We start from the raw sequence: 21,148 nt of genomic DNA, 5'->3' as shown, positions 1-21,148 counted from the left end.
ACTGTGGAAACATAGGAATCAATCAAGAAGTCCCCAGAAAAGCTGTAGCGTCTCAAAGGTAGGATTCTACCCTAGCAGTCCCAATCTGTAGCCCACCTTTGACATGTAGAAATTAGAGGCTGCTACTGTTTAGAACCAAGTTAAAACTTCTCATTTTGCAAAAAAATGTGCATTTGTCAAGGACAAGAAGACATTGTAAGTTGTGGGAGGACAGCCAGTGGACTAAATGTCAGCACTTTTGGAGGGAGAAGGAGCATGGAGCCTGCAGACAAACATTGGGACTGAAAAAACCAACAGGAGCAAAAATGCAATTCTGAGCAGAGAAGTTCAGTACTGATGCTTGATTTTGTGCACGTGTAAATCTCTTCCTGAACCAGTGATTTCCAGGAGGATGTAAAGAGGCTTTGAGTGCAACCATCTGAGTGCTGAACTGTATTATGTCATGAGGTTGGTGAGTAGAGAGCACTCCTTGGAATGCAGAGATAGGCACTTGATTGAAGAAGTGCACTTAATAAAAACAGAGGGCCTCTGTGGAAGTCTAGCAGATAGAGGCTTTGCTTTTCCTCATAGCTGCCGCCATCTGTAAAAAAGCTGCCTTAAATGTTTCTGCCAAGAAATAGATGTGCTTAAATAAAAGACTGCCACCTTCCCCTTCTCACTTCTGTAATGGTCTTTCTCATTATGTTTTTTACTCCCCCAATACCATCCCTTTATTTTAGCTTTTTCTAATGCAGAAAGCTCCCCTCTTCATCTTTGTCTTTATTCAGAGTCAGCCCATTATTTCGCCACTTGTGAAAGGATACCACAAGGCAAACTATTTTCAAAGAAACAGTTTTATTTTCCATCCAGTAGCACACATTTGTCTCTTGGTCTTGGTCTTGTGACACAGGAATATTCATGATTGTGGGGAAATCCAGGATGTCTTTCATGGACTGGACAGTTCCCAGGTTGTTGGTTACCAGTGCCAGTAAATAGAGCTGTTTTGACACCTAGACCACACATTCTGGCCATGCTTCACTAGTCAACAAGACAAGACACTTTGAACTGAAGACTCCGGCTCTTTGCCTGGTTCCAAGGGACACACAAGTCCACAATAATAATCCTTTCCCATTTTTATGTAGCAGTACTACGATCTGTTGGATACGTGATACATGGTAAATCACAAGGCATCACAGTAAACAAAAAAAAAACCAACCAATAACCTACATGAAGCATATAACATTTCTTAAAAGGCATATAATGGTTTTTATTTCAATATTAGTATTAACCTAGTTGGAATTACCAGCCTATCCCCAGCTCCTCTCCCAAGACATGATAGCTAATTTCTGGTAAATTAGGAGAGAAGAGAATCAGTAGTTTTTGTTAATTTTCAATCTTCATATCTTTAATCTTAGTATAACTCAGTATAGCAAACATAGATGGACCAGAAAAAGGCTTGCTTTTTTAGTTACCTTTTATATACTCCTTAGAAATAATTCACAGTCTGCCAGCATCCCTACATCATAACACTGAAGCTGTTTCCATGCTGTGTTTGACAATGTCCAACACAGTTGATTGTGAGCCAGCTCTGCCAGTAAAACCAAAACAGGAAATTGTTCTTACAGTTTCTTCTGATCAATAGTTTCTTTCTTCATATATAAATTCTGAAGTTTACCTTCTCTCTTATGTGTAGTCAAGTTTATTTACTTAGGTATCCTTTGGTACCAACTTAAATACGGTGAAAAGGAGACTTCCCACTCCTGCTTTCTTATCCTTTTCATTATTCTCCAGAGACTCTTGCAAGGATACACCTTCCACTGGAATTACTCTTTCTTTTTTTTTTTTTTTTTCTTTTAAAATGAGGTTAATCTAGAGTTAAGAGTATCTTTACATTTTTTTTCTTTGTGTTCTACATTGGTATCTGGATCCATAAAACTAAAAACAGTGTAGATTGGTAGGATGTTTTATTTGACTTCCGATGACAGCTGGTTTTAGCACTGTGTACTATGACTATCTATATTGATACTGTCTGGTAGTAACTCTTATAAACCCATTTGCCTTGTTAGGCATAAACAGGACCTTAAAAGAGGTATTCCCTGATCAAAAAATATCTTGGTTTAGTTACGAATAAAAGCAGGTACTAAGCAGTTTTTGTCCTTGTGCCCTGCTCACTTCCTTTTAGAACAGAAAGAAGCTAATCATACCAAGTCAGCAATTTAAATAATAATGTGGATTGTTTTATGACAGGAAAATACTGCTAATGGTCAATCCTTTAATCTTGTGTCAGATGTTTCTGTCAGACTTTGCAGCTTTAGCAGTACTAAGAGTGTGCAGCCGATAGGCTTCCTTTGCAATGAGTGTGTGAAAACACCAGTATTGAATAGCTTGATACTGTGCTAGTCAATTGTCCCTGTGAAGATATTTTGGTCTTTGGAAGTGCACTGCTTTTCCTCTAAGAACATACTTGTTTCTGAGAGCCAGACAGGCTCTAGAGCACCTAGAGAACCTCAGTTTGACTGTTCTTTCATTCAGTGACCTAAAAAGTTGAAATGAGTAAGTCATACGATGTGTTGACTATTTTTTTAAAATGGGATGGCAAAGAAATGGCTTCTTTATATATGGAATCTATTTCTAGAGTCTGTTAGTTTTGAGAGGCACAGCTGTGATAGAATTTCCTTCCATGCTTGGTGGGGTGTGAACTGACATGAAAAAGGAGAGTGAGCGCAGCTGTCTTACCTTTTGTGCAGGTAATTATAAACTTGAGTATGAAACAAAATATTCTGCCCATGCCATGGGCCAGAGCACTGCATACTGTGTTACAATCAAAATCCAAGTCTAGACTTATTTATGAAGAGAGAATGTACATATACAACAATACAACTGATGACTAAAGCATAATGAACGGTAGTTAATGCAGATTAATATAGAAAGTAACCAGCCCCAGAAAACGTGGTCTAGTAGACCTCAAATCAAAGATTAATATGATAGGAAAAAAACACCAAGCAAACAAAACCCCCACAACATCTGCAGTATGTACAAACAGTGGTGAAAATTTTTCAGCATAGAGGGATACACAAGTTACAAAGCATTTGCTCCGTTTACTTGACCCTTGTATGTTACTTGTAATACTTCATTAGCATTGCATCAGAGAAGACCAGCCAGGCAGTTCTGACTGATCCATCAATCCCCTTCAAGAAAACTCGCAGATTTACCTTCCCACCCTACCCTTATCTTATCCTGTTTTTCTTTGAACCCAGGTAGGCATTTGTAGGAAGATAGTGATATGCTGCATCACAATTCTGAGGTTTTAGGTTTGATGGTCCTTATCTATCCCTGAATTATAGTTGCATCTGCCCACCAGAGGCAACTTATTTTACAGGATGGTACAACTAGCTGGGTAGCTGCCAGTTAAAGCCATTCATTTTTCTTAATCCTGTTTATCCTTTTACTAGTTACAAATTTGCGCATCAGAGTCATATTTCTTCCAGCATGATTAGGGGTATCACAGCCTTCAGTAACTAATTTTGACAGATATAATCCAGTAGAACGGGTGACTCCTGTAACTCCAAAGCCAGCAATTTTTGAAAATGGTCATTTTGAGAGGAACCTGTGATGGATCATAGTTTCTTCTCCTGTGGCAGATTATGCTATTAAGCTTGTGTGATTAAGGAGGAGAGATATTCTACATTCCACAATATTTTATACATTTTATTTTTTTTGCAAACAGTGGGGACTTGTCTAGGAGTACACTGGAAATGACTGGAAGGAGTAAGGCCTTGCAAGCCACTGTTTAAACAATGATGTATCCAGAATGCCATATTGATTGCATTTTGATGGAAGTGGCTTAGCCTTCTTAACACAAACCAGCCATTAAATCACTGGGAGAGCAACACTGGGCAGGCCTTCCACCACAGCAGTCCCCTGATATCCATGTTGAGTCACAAACGATCATGGTATGATGGACAAGTCAATCTCAAATGGCCATCGCCTGCATCTTAAAGTGAAGGTGGTGGTCTAACCTTTCCATTCTTGTCCTGGACTTCCTCCCCAGTGGCTGCCCTTTGTAGCATATGACATAAAGTGGAACTCTTTAGGGGGAATGGCTTTGTGCAGCCAACAGTGTGTCTGATAGTTGCAAACTACCCCTCTCTATCTGTCACTTAGTGGTTAATCATCAAGGAAGACAGAGTTAAACTGAGCAGTCTGCTGGAAGCTTTTGGTCTTTTGCAAACAGGACAGCATTATGTATACTGTAGAATAGCATTTCCTGCATACATCCAAAATCCTTTCCAAAGTAACCCCCTCTTTTCAGAGAGTCTATCACTGAGGGATTGCAGCAAGCCAGGAGAACAGCAATGTTTAAATTCTTGTAGTCTTTCAGGATTTCCTTCAAAGTATTAACTCCAGTGGTGTCCAAAAATGAGATGGAAGAGCAATCAACAACAAGGGCTTGGAAATCAATTTGCTTAGGAACTAGTTGCAAAGTGGTTTCTCCGATGCCCAGTCCATTAGCTGTTCTGTGATTTCCTTTTTTCAGATGCTGCTTTTCCTTCTTCTCATATTTCTTCCTCCGAGCAGCTTCTAGGTTAGGATCTAAATTGGTCAATCTGTACAGAGACTTTAGGAAGTAGTTTCTATTTGCATAGTAAAGTGGGGCCTCAAAGCGAAATATTTTGACCTTTGGAACAGTAGAGAGATTTTCATATTCTAAATCATCCTCATAAAAGCTTGTGTCTTGAATCTGACCAAGCAGTGCTGTCCGTGGCCGCTGGGTCCGAACAATGATGCATAACATGGAGAAAACAATGCCAACCAACAGCCCTATTTCTGTGCTGACCAAAGCAGAAGCAGACATGGTAACTACCCAAACAAGTGTGTCCACCTTATTCACACAGTACCGTGCTGGCACATCTTGGAACTTCCTCAGGGCTCCCCGAAGGCTCACAATGATAATGCAAGCCAGGACACACTTCTGCAAGGAGTAGAAGAGAGGTGCCAGGAAGAGCAGCACCAGCAAAACCACCATTGCACTAATTACTCCAGAGATTTGAGTCTGGCAGCCAGTAGATGTTTTGACGAGTGTTTTTGCCAAAGCTGCACTGGTTGCAAAAGAGTGGAAGAAGGAAGGAATGATGTTGCAGAACCCCACAGCAAACATTTCCTGATTGGCTCGGATAGTGTAAGCATATTTCTTTGCAAACATTTCGGAAAGGGATACAGTGAACACAAAACTGACTATGGCAAGAGGCAAAGCATCTAGGGCAACTCGGAGCATTAAGTTGAACTCTGGTACCTTTGGAGGGATAAATCCTGTTGGAATAGCTCCAGAAACACTGGATGCATACACTTCATTTAACTTCCCATAGTGTGACACCAGCGTTGCCACAACAATAACTACCAGCTCTGTGGGAAGAGGAAATTTCAGTTTATGCTTATACCGATCTCCGAGTTCCTTTGCAGTGACCAGCACCACGATACAAATGGCACTTGTGATGACATCACAAAGGTTAGCCTGAGAAATGTTCCGGAAAATGTTAATCCAGGTAATAACAAGCATCCCATGCCCTTGGCTACGTGGAATTTTTATTCCGATAAGATACTTCACTTGAGCTGTTAAAATGGTTAAGGAAGCACCAGTTGCAAAGCCATCTAGTACAGACTCAGATAGGTACATAGATACGAAACCTAGACGGAAGATCCCCATTAGAACCTGAGGAAACACAAGAACAAAAAAAAAAACGAAACCATGAGCTGTAACCATTGCTGCAAATAATTAGGTACAGATGGGGCAGAGCTAGCTGGGGGCCCATAGTATTTGGCTATTTCATTCTTGAATCAGGAATTACCCTTTCTTGTTTCCTGTCTGCTTTTAAAATGTGATTCCTTTTACTGTTGTGGAATGCTGCAAACCCAAGAGGTGAATGAGGAGTTTGAGACAGGATGGTCAATCAAACATTTGTCTGAAGTGACTCCACTGAAGTGGCTTGCCTGACTTTTATTCCCCATGCAAAAGAGCAGTGGGTCCAAAATACTTCTGTTATACCAAAGTCAATTTTCCTTTTTTTCTGTCTTAAAGCGAATAAAGTTAAAATGCATGGCCTTTTCATTGGAAACAAAACTTGAATGACAACAAATAAGACCCCTACTTTTGCTTTTGCATGAAACAGCTTTTAATTTTAGCCCTGTGGACAGAAGGGACAATTGAGCGCAGATGGCCTTTGTGGCATGGCTAAGATCAGAAGTGTCAGAACAGCTCACGAACTCCCCAATACTGTCCTTAACTAGCTGATTCTCCTTAGATGGTTTTGGAAAATACAACTTCACAAGGGCATTTTTTTGTTCACATATGTGACCTGAAATTTCTTACTACAACAGGAAGATACCTATGTCTTTCTGCATTCATATGTACACACACATACACACATACACACACAGAGTTAATAGAGAAGTATGTTCATTATGCTTCCTTCTGTGCTCTCTTGGTGTCCTTGTTGACAAGTGCCAAGGAGTCCAGCACAGCCATTGTCTGAAAAGTGGGTTAGTCAGTGTATTTCTCTTCTTGTCCTTTCTTTGAATTATCTTTTGGACAGCAGTTTGGTAGACCACAGCACTCCGTACCAAAACACTGAACTGCTCATTCTGAATCTGTAGAAGTAGTTGAGTAGGTATACCCCTCTATTAAAATATCTAGGGAAAAATTTATTTCTTCATTTTTAAGTACACCATGACCTTACTGCTACCTGGGAATTTCCTATACCTGTACTTGGCCTCATTGTCCCATGGAAGCAACAAGGCCAAGAAGCAGAAGAGTATCAAAACAATGTTGATGGTCTTTCAGACGACTCTTGTTTTACCTGTGTTTGCTAGCAACTAAGAAAACTGCCTGCCTCATGCTGTCTCTGATTTGCCTGCCGTTAAGCTTCCTGGAGAAAACAGCCCAAGGTACAAACATTCAAGTGAGCTGATGATGTATCTCATTGAAAAACAGTCAAGCCAAAGCTTAGTTCATATATAAAACTTTAGGAACTTCATACCTTGCCTCTGGATGTCAGCAACCACTTACCTGATACACTCCAGCCATGAATGTCAAGGCTGTAGCAATGCCAATAGCGTAGCACTCTTTCCCACACTCGGCATTTATCCCCACAATGGTAAGGTTGAAGGCAGTTGTGTTGGACAGATTGTCATTTTGCAGAGAGCCATCACCTGAGGCTGGTGGAGCATCATCATTCAAGTCAAACCCAGCCAAGAGAAGTTCTCGGTCCACAACTTGTCCCACCATTAAGCTTATCAAGCTGAAAATGCCAACTGAGACGTGACGGGATGTGCCCATTAAGAAATAGATGATGTTGGCAAAGAAGGATGTGTAAAGGCTATAAATGGGCTTCAGACCTGCCAGCAGTGAATATGCAATTGCTTGAGGCACCAAAATGATCCCAATCACTAACCCAGACATAATATCCCCCCAAATGTACTCTTTGCATCGGTACTTGGGAAGCCATCGCAAAACAGGAAAGAAGTCCATAAGAAAGTTCTTCAGCTTCTGTGGTGTGCAAGAGCAGGTCTTTCTCAGCTTAGCTAGCATGATTTCTTTCCTGTTAATCTTGATATGAGTCTTTCTTTCCATGAGAAAGCAGGATGAGGTGTTGTTTGCCATTCTGGTAGTCTCAAGTGGTCTTTCCATTTTCCCAGTGTTTACTTCATTTAATGTGTTCCTGCAAAGTGAAGAAAACCTCTGTCAGGTTGCAATTTGTGAAGGCTTTTTTAACACAGTCACTTAACACTGAAAGTTTGTCCCCTGATTCTGCTTTTTAAGGAAGCATCATCCCAACAAGAGCACTGTCACAGGGCTCCAGTGACGCATAAGGCTAAGAAATAAATCTGTCCTTTCTTGTACACATTAAGGAGTACTTTCAATTGAATCCAGTTTGTTCTAATAAATAAAAATGGGATTAAATTAGCCATTTTTTGTTACGACAAAGATTTCCATCATTATTCTAAATGTTCTATCAGAAAGGTCTCTGTCACCAGAAGTAGGACTTGATGGTGTGCAATAAACATACACTAGTGAGGTAGGTTGTAGTGATTCTGTATAGTGAGTACATAGTGTAATCATTGATTAGTAACTCTCATCGGGTATAATGATCTGTCACTACAGTTGTCCTCAATGCAGAGGAGAAAAATGTTGCTGGCAGGACCTGTAAAGCAAAGTTTTCTGGAGAGCAACAGTTTAGTCTTACACAAAAGATACGTACATAAACAATTGATAGACTCTTTGTAGCTGCTACATAGCATTAACTTGTTGAATTGTAGATTGTTTTGATGTGCAGATTCTGGTAATAAATGCCTTCTCACAAATACCACCAGAGTGGCAGCATACAGACCAAGCACCATGACCTTACTGCATTGGAAGAGTTGCTACTTGTTATTATTTTCAGGTTTAAACCCATAGCTACCCAACTTTGTTCTGCCAGTAATGAGATACAGCAAATAATTATGTGTACAGCAGAACAAACACAGAAGTGTTTCCTGGTTCTCCTGATTGTTTTCTAGTATGTGATGGCTGGGATGATTTGTATCCCTCTGATGGGGGGGGGGCTTTTGATGTCTCTTGCCTCAGTGGACACAATTGTTTTCACCAACTCGACTTCTGCATTTTTATTCAATTGTCACATTAATTGAAATTAGCTTAGTGCATTCATAAGTAATTCTGGGGTAGGTGGGAACATGACTAAGAGGCAAAACATGCAAGTGTCCTAACTTACATAGCTAAGAAAATAAAATAGGAACACACAGTTGGAAAATGTTAAACGGACTATGCCAAGTGACAAATCTTTTCTGGTCAGCAGTAGAGAGAAAGAAGAGACTTCTGTGTGAGGATGCCCGTACAAGAGTAGTGGAAGATAAGGAGTGACTTGTACTGATCTAGATGAAGATAGTATGTCCTAATACAACAGTATGCAGAACTTTTAGGAAAGCAGACCTTCTCTAGGCTCAGCCTCTCCCAGTGTCATTAACAGCCAGGATCTCTGCATCAGAACTGTTTGGTGCCAGGAGTGATATTGCCATAGTGTCAAAGCTTGTCTTCACTTACAAGTGGAAGCTCTTTCTTTCCTCTTTCAGTGTTTAGAGACAGACTCTGTATCCATCAGTTTCATAAAACTTGAAGTAAACTTACTGGTGCAGTATTTTGTTGGTAAATTGAAATGGTTGAAACAACTAATACATAGTTTAGATGCTACTGACAGAATTCTCTGTAAATTTCATGGGGCATTTTTGTTGTTAGGAAGAACATTTTGATTTGTTGATGTTAGGTAACAGCCTGTTAGGGTGTAGAATTCTGAATTTAGAAAAAGTGTTAATGAGTCCAACTGGAAACGTAATAGAAAAGCAAAAGAACAGATTAGCAATGGCCTGCAAGCTTTTGTCCTGGAGCAGTCCAAATTGAGAAGGGCTTATTAGAAAGTCTTTTGTCTATGCTGCTTAGAAATAGTTTTCAAGACTTTAATCATTATGTTTTGCCACCAGTTTGAAAATAATAAGAAGATTATTATATATCTGTAACTAGAGCAGAAATTTTAAACAAGTTCCCAGGTATTATGATACACCATACAGAAGAGTGATACAGCATGATTTCTAAGGCTATGCAAAGTTTAACCACAATTCAAAGCAGGATGTTCAGGTGTTACAGGTAATTTATAAGTTGGCAAAAGGCAGAGTAGAGGTTCTTGCTAGAAATGTGTGGACTGATTGTCCAAGTTAAAAAGGACCTGCATAGTAGTCTAAACATATGTTTAAAAATTAGTCGAGTTTGATCCATCCCAATTACATAAACTCATTTTAGCTTATGCATTGTATACATTTCTTTGCGTTTGTAAGGTTTATTTCCATCATAAGGGAACACTAATTACAATTTAATATAATTATTTTTAAAGATCCATGTCCATTCTTTATCAATGCTAAATTTACTTTAGACCCTAATGTACTGCACAGTTATGCTAGCCAAGATCAGATTGGATAGAAAAAAACGGTTGTATCTCGTCTTTGTTAGAATGCAAAGGTGACAGAAAAGATAAATGAAGTTGCAACACTCGGTGAAGTACTTTAGAGCATATGAATAAAATTTACCAAATACAGAATGCTAGTAAGTGTAATAAAACCACTCATTTTTAAAAGGCAAAATCCAAGTACTTCCTGTCTTACCTAAATTAGTTTGGAGAATGAGACACTTGTGCTTTAGGACAGCAAGTCCTTATTTAAATGCCACTCACTTCTTACAGCCAAGTGAATTCAGCTAGCCAGGAAATAAGTATTGTGCCCTTGCTTGACATACTTAAAAGCTAGTGGGCAGTTCAATATCCAATGAGTGCTTTTTATAGGCTACATAAAAACGATTGCATCAGCTTCTGTACGCTAGGCTTATATATTTAATTGCATAGTTGCTGTCTGTCTCTCTCTAATCTCATGCAATTTACCTGGAAATAATTTGGTATTTACAAAAAATCCCCATTACAATTCAGATGTGTGTATTGTTTGAGCAGGTCCCTGAGGAATAATAGTGATTTTTATTACATAAGATGATTTGAACATAATTTCTTTGGAAATCTATTAGATCCTGTGTTTGAATGATAGTTTACTAATATATATATATATATATATATATATATATATATATATATATATGTAAACTATACTGCCGTACTGGATAATCAGAATAATAGCTTTTTGTAAAAAACAACCAAGCCTTCCCCACCTGCCAAAAAAAAAGAAAAAAAATAAAAGTAGTACACTAAACTGTATCTTCTGTGTTGAAGGTGACAGTAAGTAATTTTCTTCCATTTTTTCCCTGAAAATAAAGGTTTCCTTCCTGTAAGTAACTGTTTATTCTGCTATATATGCTTTCAGATTCCATGTCAAATGAATGTGGTAGCTGTTAAGCAGTCCACTCTCAACCTAGATTGGTATCCAGAAACTGTTAATGTTTAAAGTTTCCTTGTTGCTTTTAGAATGCAGTAAAGCCACACCAAATAAGGGCAGGGGAATTGTTATCAGCAACCCATTTTTCAGCTGTGTAATCCAATAATTGTCAGGCTGTGTTGCCTGCAACTCATTGCTTCACCTGAAGGAAGTGAGATTTCACCACAAGATGTGTGCTATACCCTGTACACTTATGCAGCCTAGACGAGCTTCCAGCTTCCAACGTTCTTGCCATCTCCGAAGACAGAATGGAGGAGAGGAGATCTGTGTGCTGTTGTGCACATGAGCAGACTCCAGCCTTCTGATTCTGGCACTGAGATCAGCACCATTCTTCCAAAGTAGTAATACTTGAGCAGTATGCAGGAGCCCTAGGGGGGTCAGTAAGTGGATTCCTTTACTAATTCACCAAATGACCCATTTTCAGCTTAGGCTACACTAAGAAATGGAAACCCAGTATTCCTCCCTTTCTTCCTCCAGAGTGCCACAGAACATAATATTTGCATTTTATTCAAGTCAGCATTTGCTGAAAGAGCTGTTCTTATCAGGGCTGCACAGATGAAGCAGCACATAGCATAAAACATGTTAGTTCCTTGCACTTGACTTTGGTATTGGAACAACTGTTTAAACAAGTGAAAGCTGACTTGTGTGCATTCACGTATATGTGTAACGTTCATATAATTACACCTGAAAGTAGTCTTGGTTATTTTTAATTGTACTTTTATGTTTGGAATCTTCACAGTGAAATTTTTTCCAGTATTTGCTTGACCATATTGCTTGAGCAAAAGCAGTTGAGCAGAGCCTTGTCTGAACCACTCATTCTTTCAGGTTAAATGCATCGACTCAATTTATTTTGTGAAAAAGAGAAACAAGGGAAAGAACCATTCAAGCCAAACAAACTTCTGACTTTACAACTGGCCTTAGTCCCAGCTTTCTTCCTGTCTTTTCATCATGCCTGTGACCTGACAAAATCTCTCTGCAGGGGAAGAAACATTCATCACAGTATCTTCATGTGGGATTTCTCTTTGCAGCTTCTTTGGCAGGCAGTTTCCACTGCTGCATGTATAACCGTTCTGAATGGATAAGTTGTTCTTTGTGAAACAGCACAGCCCCTAAAAACTTCATTCTTTTGTATCCCTTTGCTTCCCCATCCTGGATTGTCCACCAAAAAATATGAAGCTATATCTCTATAAAGCCCAGGAGGAAGTAGCAAAGGTGAGCTTGTCTCCCTATGTTGAGATACTTAAAATGCTTTATTTAGAACAGAAGTCAGGTGGTATCACAGCTCTGTAGTATAATTGCTCACTTGCTGAAATAGTGATTTCAAGAGTAAGTTAGGATATTGCCATTTAAAGAGTTTAAACCAAGTGATGTTTGCTGTTTTCTCCATGTTTGAACTGTGAAAAATCCACTAAAAACTAATGTGGTTAGGATGGGTTTTGTATTTATTTGTCGCATAACTTACTGAAAAACATGAGAGACATCAGTCTAGTTAAACATTTGATTGGAAACACAGGTGTTAAGTTGTTCATGTTGCTCATCTTTCATATCAGAAACGTTTTCTGTCTCATAGAAACCTTTCTTGGCTCTAATGGCTGTTATTACATTAATGTTCTGGTTTTGAGCAATGACACGATTTTGAAAAAGCTCCTTGGTTATGCTCAATTATGGTGCATAGAGTCAATGTACAGGGGTATGTTATTCTTGCAAACTGGATTTTTTTTCAGAGGACGCCACCTAGAAACTATGCCCCAGTGCACTTTGACCCTTTATGGTGGCATAAAAACCTAAGCCAGCAATTGTTGCTTTAGATGTGAGGAATATATTTAGTTTGTGAGAACTGACTAGTCTGAAATAAAGTCTCCTGAGCTGCATATAATATAAGACAGTACTGCTTTAGCACCTGTTGCTTTGATTTATCTTTCGTTCTGCAGGGTTGCTTAGATATGTCAACATAACCTAAAAGTTTTAGAAGTCATCAGGTACTAAAACAGAACAAGTGAGAGGAATGATTCTCTCTGTCTTGTGTTAGCTATTGTATTTTCATCTTTAGAACTTAAGATGTACTTGGAAGCAGACTTAAGCAAGGTGCCAGCAACCAAAAGCATTTATTTATACACTGACCCAGCAAGCTGTCAGACTACAGGCACAGAATATGGCAATGCCTTGTAGGAAAATCATATGAAACGTGTTAGGTTTTTTCACTATATAGGGGTAAAATGTTATTGCTTCAAAGCATTTTTGTGTTGAGTTTCAATGTTACACTAATTAAAACATGAAAGAGGAAATAGCATTCCAGATTAGTGGTCTCTACAAATCAGGAAAGCCAGATCCTGTCCTCTACAAATTAAACTGCTATACTAAGGAGAGATTTATTCTGAGAGTCTCTCAGATTTGTGTATTTCTAATTAAAATCTCCAATTCACAAATTTTACTATCAACTTTAAATTGGTTTAGGATTTTCTGGCAAGTTAGGCTCTTCGTAAAATGCCTGCATTCACCAGCAGCTGTGATTCAAGTCTTGTTTTCCCAAGAATTCTCAGTTCCATAACCTAGTGAGTAATGTGACAGCCACCGACAGGTAACAATCCCAGAGCAGATGAGAAGGCTACAGTGGAAGTCATGCAGTCAGCCAGGACGTGTTGTTAAGGCTGGCCCATCAAGATCATCTCTAGGAGTGATCATACATACATACATACATACATGGTCAAGTAGTTTCATTCGTTCTGCAGAAATAGTTTTTGTGCAAGGATTCCAGAAAATGCTGATCTAACTATTGACATGCTCTTGAAGGCAAGTCTTGCTTTTGGGAAGGTAGCTGTTTCAAAGTGAAAGTCTGTTATTAAAAAAAAAAAAATAGAAGTCTTTCAAGATAGCTTTTCAAGACCCTGGTCATCATTCATGAAGTTAAATATTAAGCTCTTTGTTCTGCCCTGTGGTTTTGCTGGATATTGTTTAGCCATACTAAGCTGTCACAGAGAAAACCAAATTGATAGTCCATTCTCATGGTTTTTCATGTTGTTTTCTGGGGCATCTTGTGTTTACTGCTTGCAATAAGGACAGTATTTTGGAAACACTTTTTTGTAGTTAAGCAATAAGAAAATGCTCTCAGTTTCAATATCACTGTAGTACTTTGAGAAACAAAGATAAGCCGAGTATATACCACTTTCTTAAAAACTAACCAAATGGTTGAACTCTTGGTTGAGGGTTGCAGGAAAGATAATTGCTGTACCATTTACAGCTGACTGTATGTTTTACAAACTTTTGCCCAGTGTCTACCTTATAAACAATATTTATCAACAACAACAACATAATAATAAACAACAATTAAAACAGCAGCGCAAGCAAAGTAAGTGAAAAGAGGCTGTTTTGCACCTTTGAAAACAGGCAAAGAACAAATTAACCTGAATTCAGAGGCACTGGAAGGGAGACAAATCTCTTACCTGGTTAGCTTTTTGACAGAAATGTACCAGCTCTGTTTTTGCACGTTGGAATGAATGGAAATCTTCAGCCGGACATCGCTCTATTTGCATAAAGGAAAATTATTAGCTAAATATTCCTCATGGTAAGAATGGGTAGTTATGGAATCTTGAGTTTGGTGTTTGGTAGTGTGTTGTCACTCGTATCACTTTGTAAAGCTGGATATATATGTATCACTAGCTGAGGATTTGAGTTTAAATAATGCATAAGATTATTAATTAACTAGCACTGATCCAAAAATTGTGCTGAGTTCAGGCTAGCACATTTCTGACCTTTGAAGCTGCTTCTCCTATGAGATTTGATCTGGTTTATGCATCCTCATGTAGCATTAGCTTTTGATTTTACATGTTCAAGGTGTATGAATAGAACTTCCGTCTTGCTTGAGATTCATGTCCTTTTCAGGCTGGAGTAAGTCCTGTTCTGCTCAGTGCATAGGATGGGAGAACTGGAGGTCAGAGTTCTTTTTCTACATGTCAGCACATTCAGATCTCAATAGTTTCTGCTTCTGTGTAAACCAAAGACTTCATAATGTAGGCAGATCAGAAGGACAAAGATAGACTTCTGTTGAAAGTCTACTTCATTCTTGTGAGGTATATAAATGACCAAGTTCCCTCTCAGTTATCTTAGATCTTTGTATAAGTGCAGACCTATAAATAAACATCCATCTCCTTCCCTTGACAAAGGTAATAGGTAATGTTTAATGGTTACTAAGCAGTGTGGATTAACGGGTTGGGCACAAGGCCACAACCTGTAGAGACTATTCAGCTGGCCTGAAAGCTAAGGGATGAGCAGATGTGTCTGTTTCTCAGCCAAGGAACAACATGAGCTGGCATGCAGTAACTCCATCTGAGATGGGAGTTGAAAGGTCACAAAAAGACTGTGTTGTTGGCACACAAACATTACTAGAGAGGGCCAGGTTTCAATATTGTCTTTTATCCCTGTACGAAAAGTTGTTTGCTGCTCTTTAGAAGTAAGAAGGAAACATAAAAATTATGTAAATGAAAAGTCAAAACTTGGACAAGGGAGGAGTAGAAATAGTACTTCTCTGATGTTAAACTGGTCATGGATTCTTAAAACTACCGGCTACTACCAGGAGCTTGGACTTGGTGGTAGTACTTGTGACATTCTAAATCCAAAATGAAGGTAATTTCACTCTTACCAAAATCCTGTTGTTTGCTTCTTTGTTATGGAAGGTCTTGTCAACCACTACTATCACTTTCCCCTTTGCTAAAGTACCTCCTAGAAAAAAGGGGATGCAGTAGTACACGTTATCTGCATAGCAAGTTTTGCACACAGGTCACAAAGATAGTGTGTTTCTTTGGTTTTGTGCTCTACAGAAAAGAAGATTTCACTGCTTCTGTTAATTTAATTTTAGCCTTGAGGTATTTCTTCATTAAAAATAAGTGACTTAAACTCAAGTCTCTCAAATTCATCCTTTCATCCATTTTACTATCTAATTCTTAGAACCAAGAGTTATTTTGTCTAGTGACCTCCTAAAATGCATGTGCCATCTGCTTCAGTACCTAAGGAAACTTTTTCTCCTTTTCAACTCCTGTCCAATATTTGGAAACTCCATTACTTCTGGTATTTGCAATCTTGGAATCTAGAGAATAATTGGGGTTTGTCCATTTCACAATTTTTTTGACAGACACCCCTCTGCATTTCTCTCCAACAGCACTTTTCCCAATATCAGGCTCCTAAGAGAAAGGAGGATATTATTGTATCATTATCACTTGACCCCCTCCATATACAGTTGGTTATAACTTTGTTTTGCCTCAAGCTAGCCTAAAAATAGCACTTTTTGAAATCTAAAAGAAAGAAACTTCAAATAATGTTTCTGAACATTTTTTCAGTACAGCACAGTGCCAGTGAAGCTAAATATCTCTGGACAGGACAATTCCACATGGGGGAAAAACTGACAAAATGAAGCAATCTCTCATTCTCTCTGTAGAAATTTGGAAAATTATATAGTTTTGACAGAACTGTGTTTTATGATGAACAATTTTACTTAACATACAAAAATACTGACAGCAGAAGGTTTCGTCAGTGGATTATGGAGATGAGAGTTCATACTCCATTACAGGAAGTTGTTAATCAAGGCTTCAGTCCAGCAATAATTCTGAGTGAGCTGGTCCTGGCATCCTGGTTGAATTCTGCTGACACTAACACTCAGTTCTAAAACTGCTGTCTTTCCTTGTCAGCTGCTGAGTAGTGAAACAGTGGTAATTGGCCAAAACAGCCAAAAGAGGTACTACAGTGGAACACCTATCTCTAAGAGTAGAAACTACAGTAGAAAAGAATGATAACCGTTGACCATTCATTTTGAGTTTACAGGTGATTTTTGTTTGTATGACTTAATATTTATGAACAGATGCACAATTTCAATTTGTTTAAAAACTGTAAAGAGTTAAAAGCAGAATTGAACAAAAGCATTTATGAAGTAAATGATGTAAAGACATAAAATATATTCAACATTGTTGACACATTTACTTGAGGATTTTCAGATGATCTCAGAAAAATTCATGGCATTGCTACGTACAATTCATATCTAGTAACCTAACTGTTAAAAAAAATAATGCTAAATTAGTCACATATGGACAGTTAATCTCAGAATCATAGTTAAGTGTTTGTTTACTGGGTCACAGTCAGTAATATCAAATCTTTAAAAGTACATAGTCCAAATGTAATAGCCATGTTCTTCCTTCTGTGCAAGTGTTGGAAGTTCAGAAATCCAGTGAATTAAAAAAACTCTTAAGCCTAATGCTTGCATTGTTTAAAATGCTCTCAAGCCTCAATTACTCTGTAATTTACCTTTATATCATAGCAAGCAGGTGATGACACATTTGGTTGCATTTTCATAGGAAAGATGGGCACACTGAAAGTAAGCATCGACTACCTTCCAATCCACTATGCAATGCATTCCACGTTCCTTCTCTAGCTGTGACAAATGCCTGGTACAGCTGAAAATGGTGTATATATGTGGAGAGTCATGTTATTGATTTTTTTTAAAGGAAAAATCTGTAGTTCTTGTTGTAATTTCCAGGAGAAACTGAGATTGCAAGATTCAATGCAGATTTGTATATTCAAAATTGAGGAAGATTGTCATTCAGCATGCAAGCCCCTTTCTATTTCCCACTACAGACACACAACCAATGGATTAGCACTTACCAAAGGCACATAGTAGCTGCAGTAGTTCCGCAACCGTTCTTGAATCAGCACCCAGTAGCACAGTACCTCAGGATCACAGCTTCCTGTAAGAACAGATTAGAAATTTTATCATGATATAGTGCAGGCCTTTCCAATTGGGTATTGCTTTCATGATGTTTGCAGTGAGATAATGTAAATAAACACTAGCACTTGAAAAATCTTTGTCCTGTAGAGCGTAATCACAGATAAAAGATAAACTTTAAATCATTACATTACAGAAGCTGGTAACCTCTGACTTCTTACTCATCTCTGCTATTCTGCTTTAATACAGCTGGTTAGACTGCATGGAGTTCAAATAGAATTACATTCCTGATATAGCGTTTTACAGTATTTTTAACTGGGGTTTTCTGAGGTTTTATATACTAATGTTAATTAGATGAAAAAATACTCTTAATGTGTTAAATGAGATTAGGGCAGGAAGTTTGTGGAACTGTCCTTACACTTAGTGCTTAATTGTCAATGGTCTCTAATCGAGATTTGTCTTTTGAAAAAGCATTTTTATTGAAATAAATAATTAAGGGGGTCTAGCTGATAACTCTTCAATATAGGAAGAATTTGCATACATTGGCTGACATTGAGTGCAAAATGTCTGAGCTTTCCTGCCTTCTAAGAAAAACTGTTGTTTCACCCCAAACAGCCAGAACTGTAGCACCAGAGCCTGTTTATTGATGAAGATGAATATTACTACTGATATTTGTGTATCATAGAGGCAAATTTAATGTAGCAAGGATAGAATCTCTGGACTTCTGAAGCTTGTTCACCCATTCCTTGAAATTGTATGTAATCTTAACTGGATATTGAAGACCAATTTCTGTGTGCAAAGAAAATAGATGATTTCTTACTGCATTGTGAAATAAATTTTCATGTTTCATAAACACAGAATGTAATGCATCCTTATATTGAAAGGGGAGATATTTTTCGTATTAGTGGAAGTTTTTCAGGATGGGGAAGGAATGGAGGAAAAAGAGTAATACATGAGTGTGAAGATCATAGAATGTAAGAACTATCCATACTATATTTAATAATACACCACTAGTCTAAATTGTAATGCCAAACCCAGGTTCAAAATAGAATTATCAGATTTCAGTTTGTGGAGACTTGTAGTTTTGCATCTCATATAAAACTATCTATAAATGAAACTGGCTAGTTTTACCTATTTAATTGTAAGATGTTTAATGCGTTTTATATTCAAGAGTGAAAAACGGACGCTGGCATGCCATTTAAAAAGCTGCACTCTCCAGATTGTCTTATAGTGCTTGTTTGTCAGTTCTGAAGTACTCAGAAACGTCTCATCAGAAAAATTCTTCAGGATTAAGAACAAGACATGGAAGGCATATTCATTGTACCTTTTCACCATCAGAAGTTATTAAACACTAGTAAGTTAGAAAATAAACTTGGTATGATTTTGCAAACAAGTGACATATCCAAATAAGATAAAAAGTGGCCCATGGGGAATCAAGGATTGATAGAGAAGGACACAGCTGAAACTACATCTGATATGCAGAATAGATCCAGCAGCTGTGGGACTTCATCAGACACCATGTGCTATCTGTATTTTAGATGTAAAAGAAGTACATAATTTAGATGTAAAAGAAGTACATCAGCAAAATCTAGCTGCAAATCTTCACACCTTCAGTATTTACCTCCATGTTTTTCTTTTCTTAGACTGTTGGTTTGTCCATTTACACGCTCCTTAGTACACATCTTGACAAGTGGAAAAAAGTTTTGAGAATGGAAAAAGTTGTAATGTAAAAAAGTGGAAAAAAGTTTTGAGAATGGAAAAAAGTTTTGAGAATGGAGAAAGCTGTAAAAGTAGTACATTGTGCATTAATGCAAAATTTCAGGTCCAGTTACTGTATGTGCATGAGCAAGCAAAGTGCTTGCAAGAGCACACTAAGAAAAGCATTGCTGAATTTGGTTCTTGTTGCATATTTGGCAGCAGGGAGGGCAATAATTCCCTCTCAATGTTACGATTTACATGACAATAAATAAGCTATTTTCCATTATATACTTGAAGTCACATACTTTTGGACTGTATTTCCTTGTACAGCTATTAGGCAAAATAATAGATGGAGCACAAACAGCAAATAAAGATGTGAACATGAAGAGGTGATAATAACAGAACTGTGAAAGGAAAACAGTAAGTCAAATATGTACCATGGAGGCTCATTTCAGAAGGTGGAGTATTATGTGTACTTGAATTAGAATGCTGGATGCATACAGACAACTGTTTTGTCACTGCTAGGGAAGAAAAGTGCAGTGACAGCCTGCCCAAGCAGTGCCAAAAGGAGTTAATGTGCTTGAAGTAAGCTAGTTTTAGCATTTGGTCATGTTTTCTCTTCCTTGTGCATCTTTAGTCTTCATTATTGATCTAGTCTCCCTGTCACTTCATTTCAAAACTTTTCCTTATAGGTGACTTTATTTGGAGTTCAATCATCAAGGGCAGCATCAAACCACAGTGAACATTTTACTTGTAGCCAAGTGTTATGCAGAAGGAAATGAATCAGTTTCACAGATCAAACTCAATCAGAAAGGTATCCTCCAGCAATCACCTCCCATGCAGTCAGCCTCACATTCAGTCACTTGCAAAGTCTTTAAATTTGTAGCGAAGAATCAGCTGAAAAACATTTTCTGCTATTTCACTTTATTATTTTATTATTTAATAGTTCCCTTTGCAAGTGAACGTGAACATAGCAAACCCTGAACAAGGGATCACATGGTCTCATGACACTGAATCATGGACACTGCCCATGCCTAGGTTATCTGATTGGCTATGTTCACATGTCTAAAGAGGTCAGATACTAAAATAGCATATTCCTTTGCCTAAATTGCTTCTACAGCCTGTTTCCCCTTTTACATCTGGAATTTGTTTTAAAGGGGAAGAGGGGTCTGGAGGGGAGAAGAGACACAACAGTCTTAACAATATTTTCCGAGGCTAACTCACCTCGGCACAGGAAGCTGTTGGTGCTTTGTCTGCCTCTCTCTTCCCCCCACACACAGCACGCTCACTGCTGAAAGAAGGAGTGAGACTATGCTCACAAAAGCAGGCTGAGTAAGAAATGGAAAATCATAGGCTGTGATTAGCATCAGCTTGAAAACATCCATTGTTTGCTTGCAATTCTGTGCCTGTGAATTTCAGCCAGATCACCGCAAGGATTTTGTGAGTTGCTTCGTAAGGTGAAGCTCAAACACTGCTGATTTCAAAGAGCAGAGATTCTTATTAAGATGCTGTATAAATCAAAGTCAATTCTATTTTTATGTTTTTTAAAAAATAGAAAGATTCAGCTGAATGTGCAGCCTCTTGGCTGGCTTGTAGAAGAGGCAGTGATTTCCAGTAAATAACAGCTGATGTATTCTCCATTTTTGAAGCGGTTTATTCCTATGCCACAGGGATTCATAGCCATCCTTTTTGCGCATGTACCACACTGGTTGGTTGAGTGGATGGATTAACTGTGACAAGCTGTGACATCAGCAAAGGCTGGATGCTGCCTGGCTCTGTGATTTTGTA

The 21,148-nt window shown here is 38.2% G+C and overlaps 2 protein-coding genes across 3 annotated transcripts in view; one reads left to right on the top strand and one right to left on the bottom strand.

Moving 5' to 3' along the window:
• IDUA (alpha-L-iduronidase) overlaps positions 1–21,148 on the top strand; it is a 46,495-nt gene that overhangs the window by 5,107 nt on the left and 20,240 nt on the right. The window lies entirely within an intron of this gene.
• SLC26A1 (solute carrier family 26 member 1) lies at positions 816–15,071 on the bottom strand. The gene is given in 4 exon segments (XM_038123932.1): positions 816–5,689; positions 7,043–7,684; positions 7,686–7,694; positions 14,397–15,071. Coding segments are annotated over 4 exon segments (2,262 nt in total). The 5' UTR covers positions 14,487–15,071; the 3' UTR covers positions 816–4,168.

Source organism: Motacilla alba, chromosome Z (genome assembly GCF_015832195.1).
Source record: "Motacilla alba alba isolate MOTALB_02 chromosome Z, Motacilla_alba_V1.0_pri, whole genome shotgun sequence".
In the NCBI taxonomy this organism is placed as follows: domain Eukaryota; kingdom Metazoa; phylum Chordata; class Aves; order Passeriformes; family Motacillidae; genus Motacilla; species Motacilla alba.
Note: the sequence above shows the minus strand (reverse complement) of the source record. Positions and strands in the feature narration are given on the sequence as shown.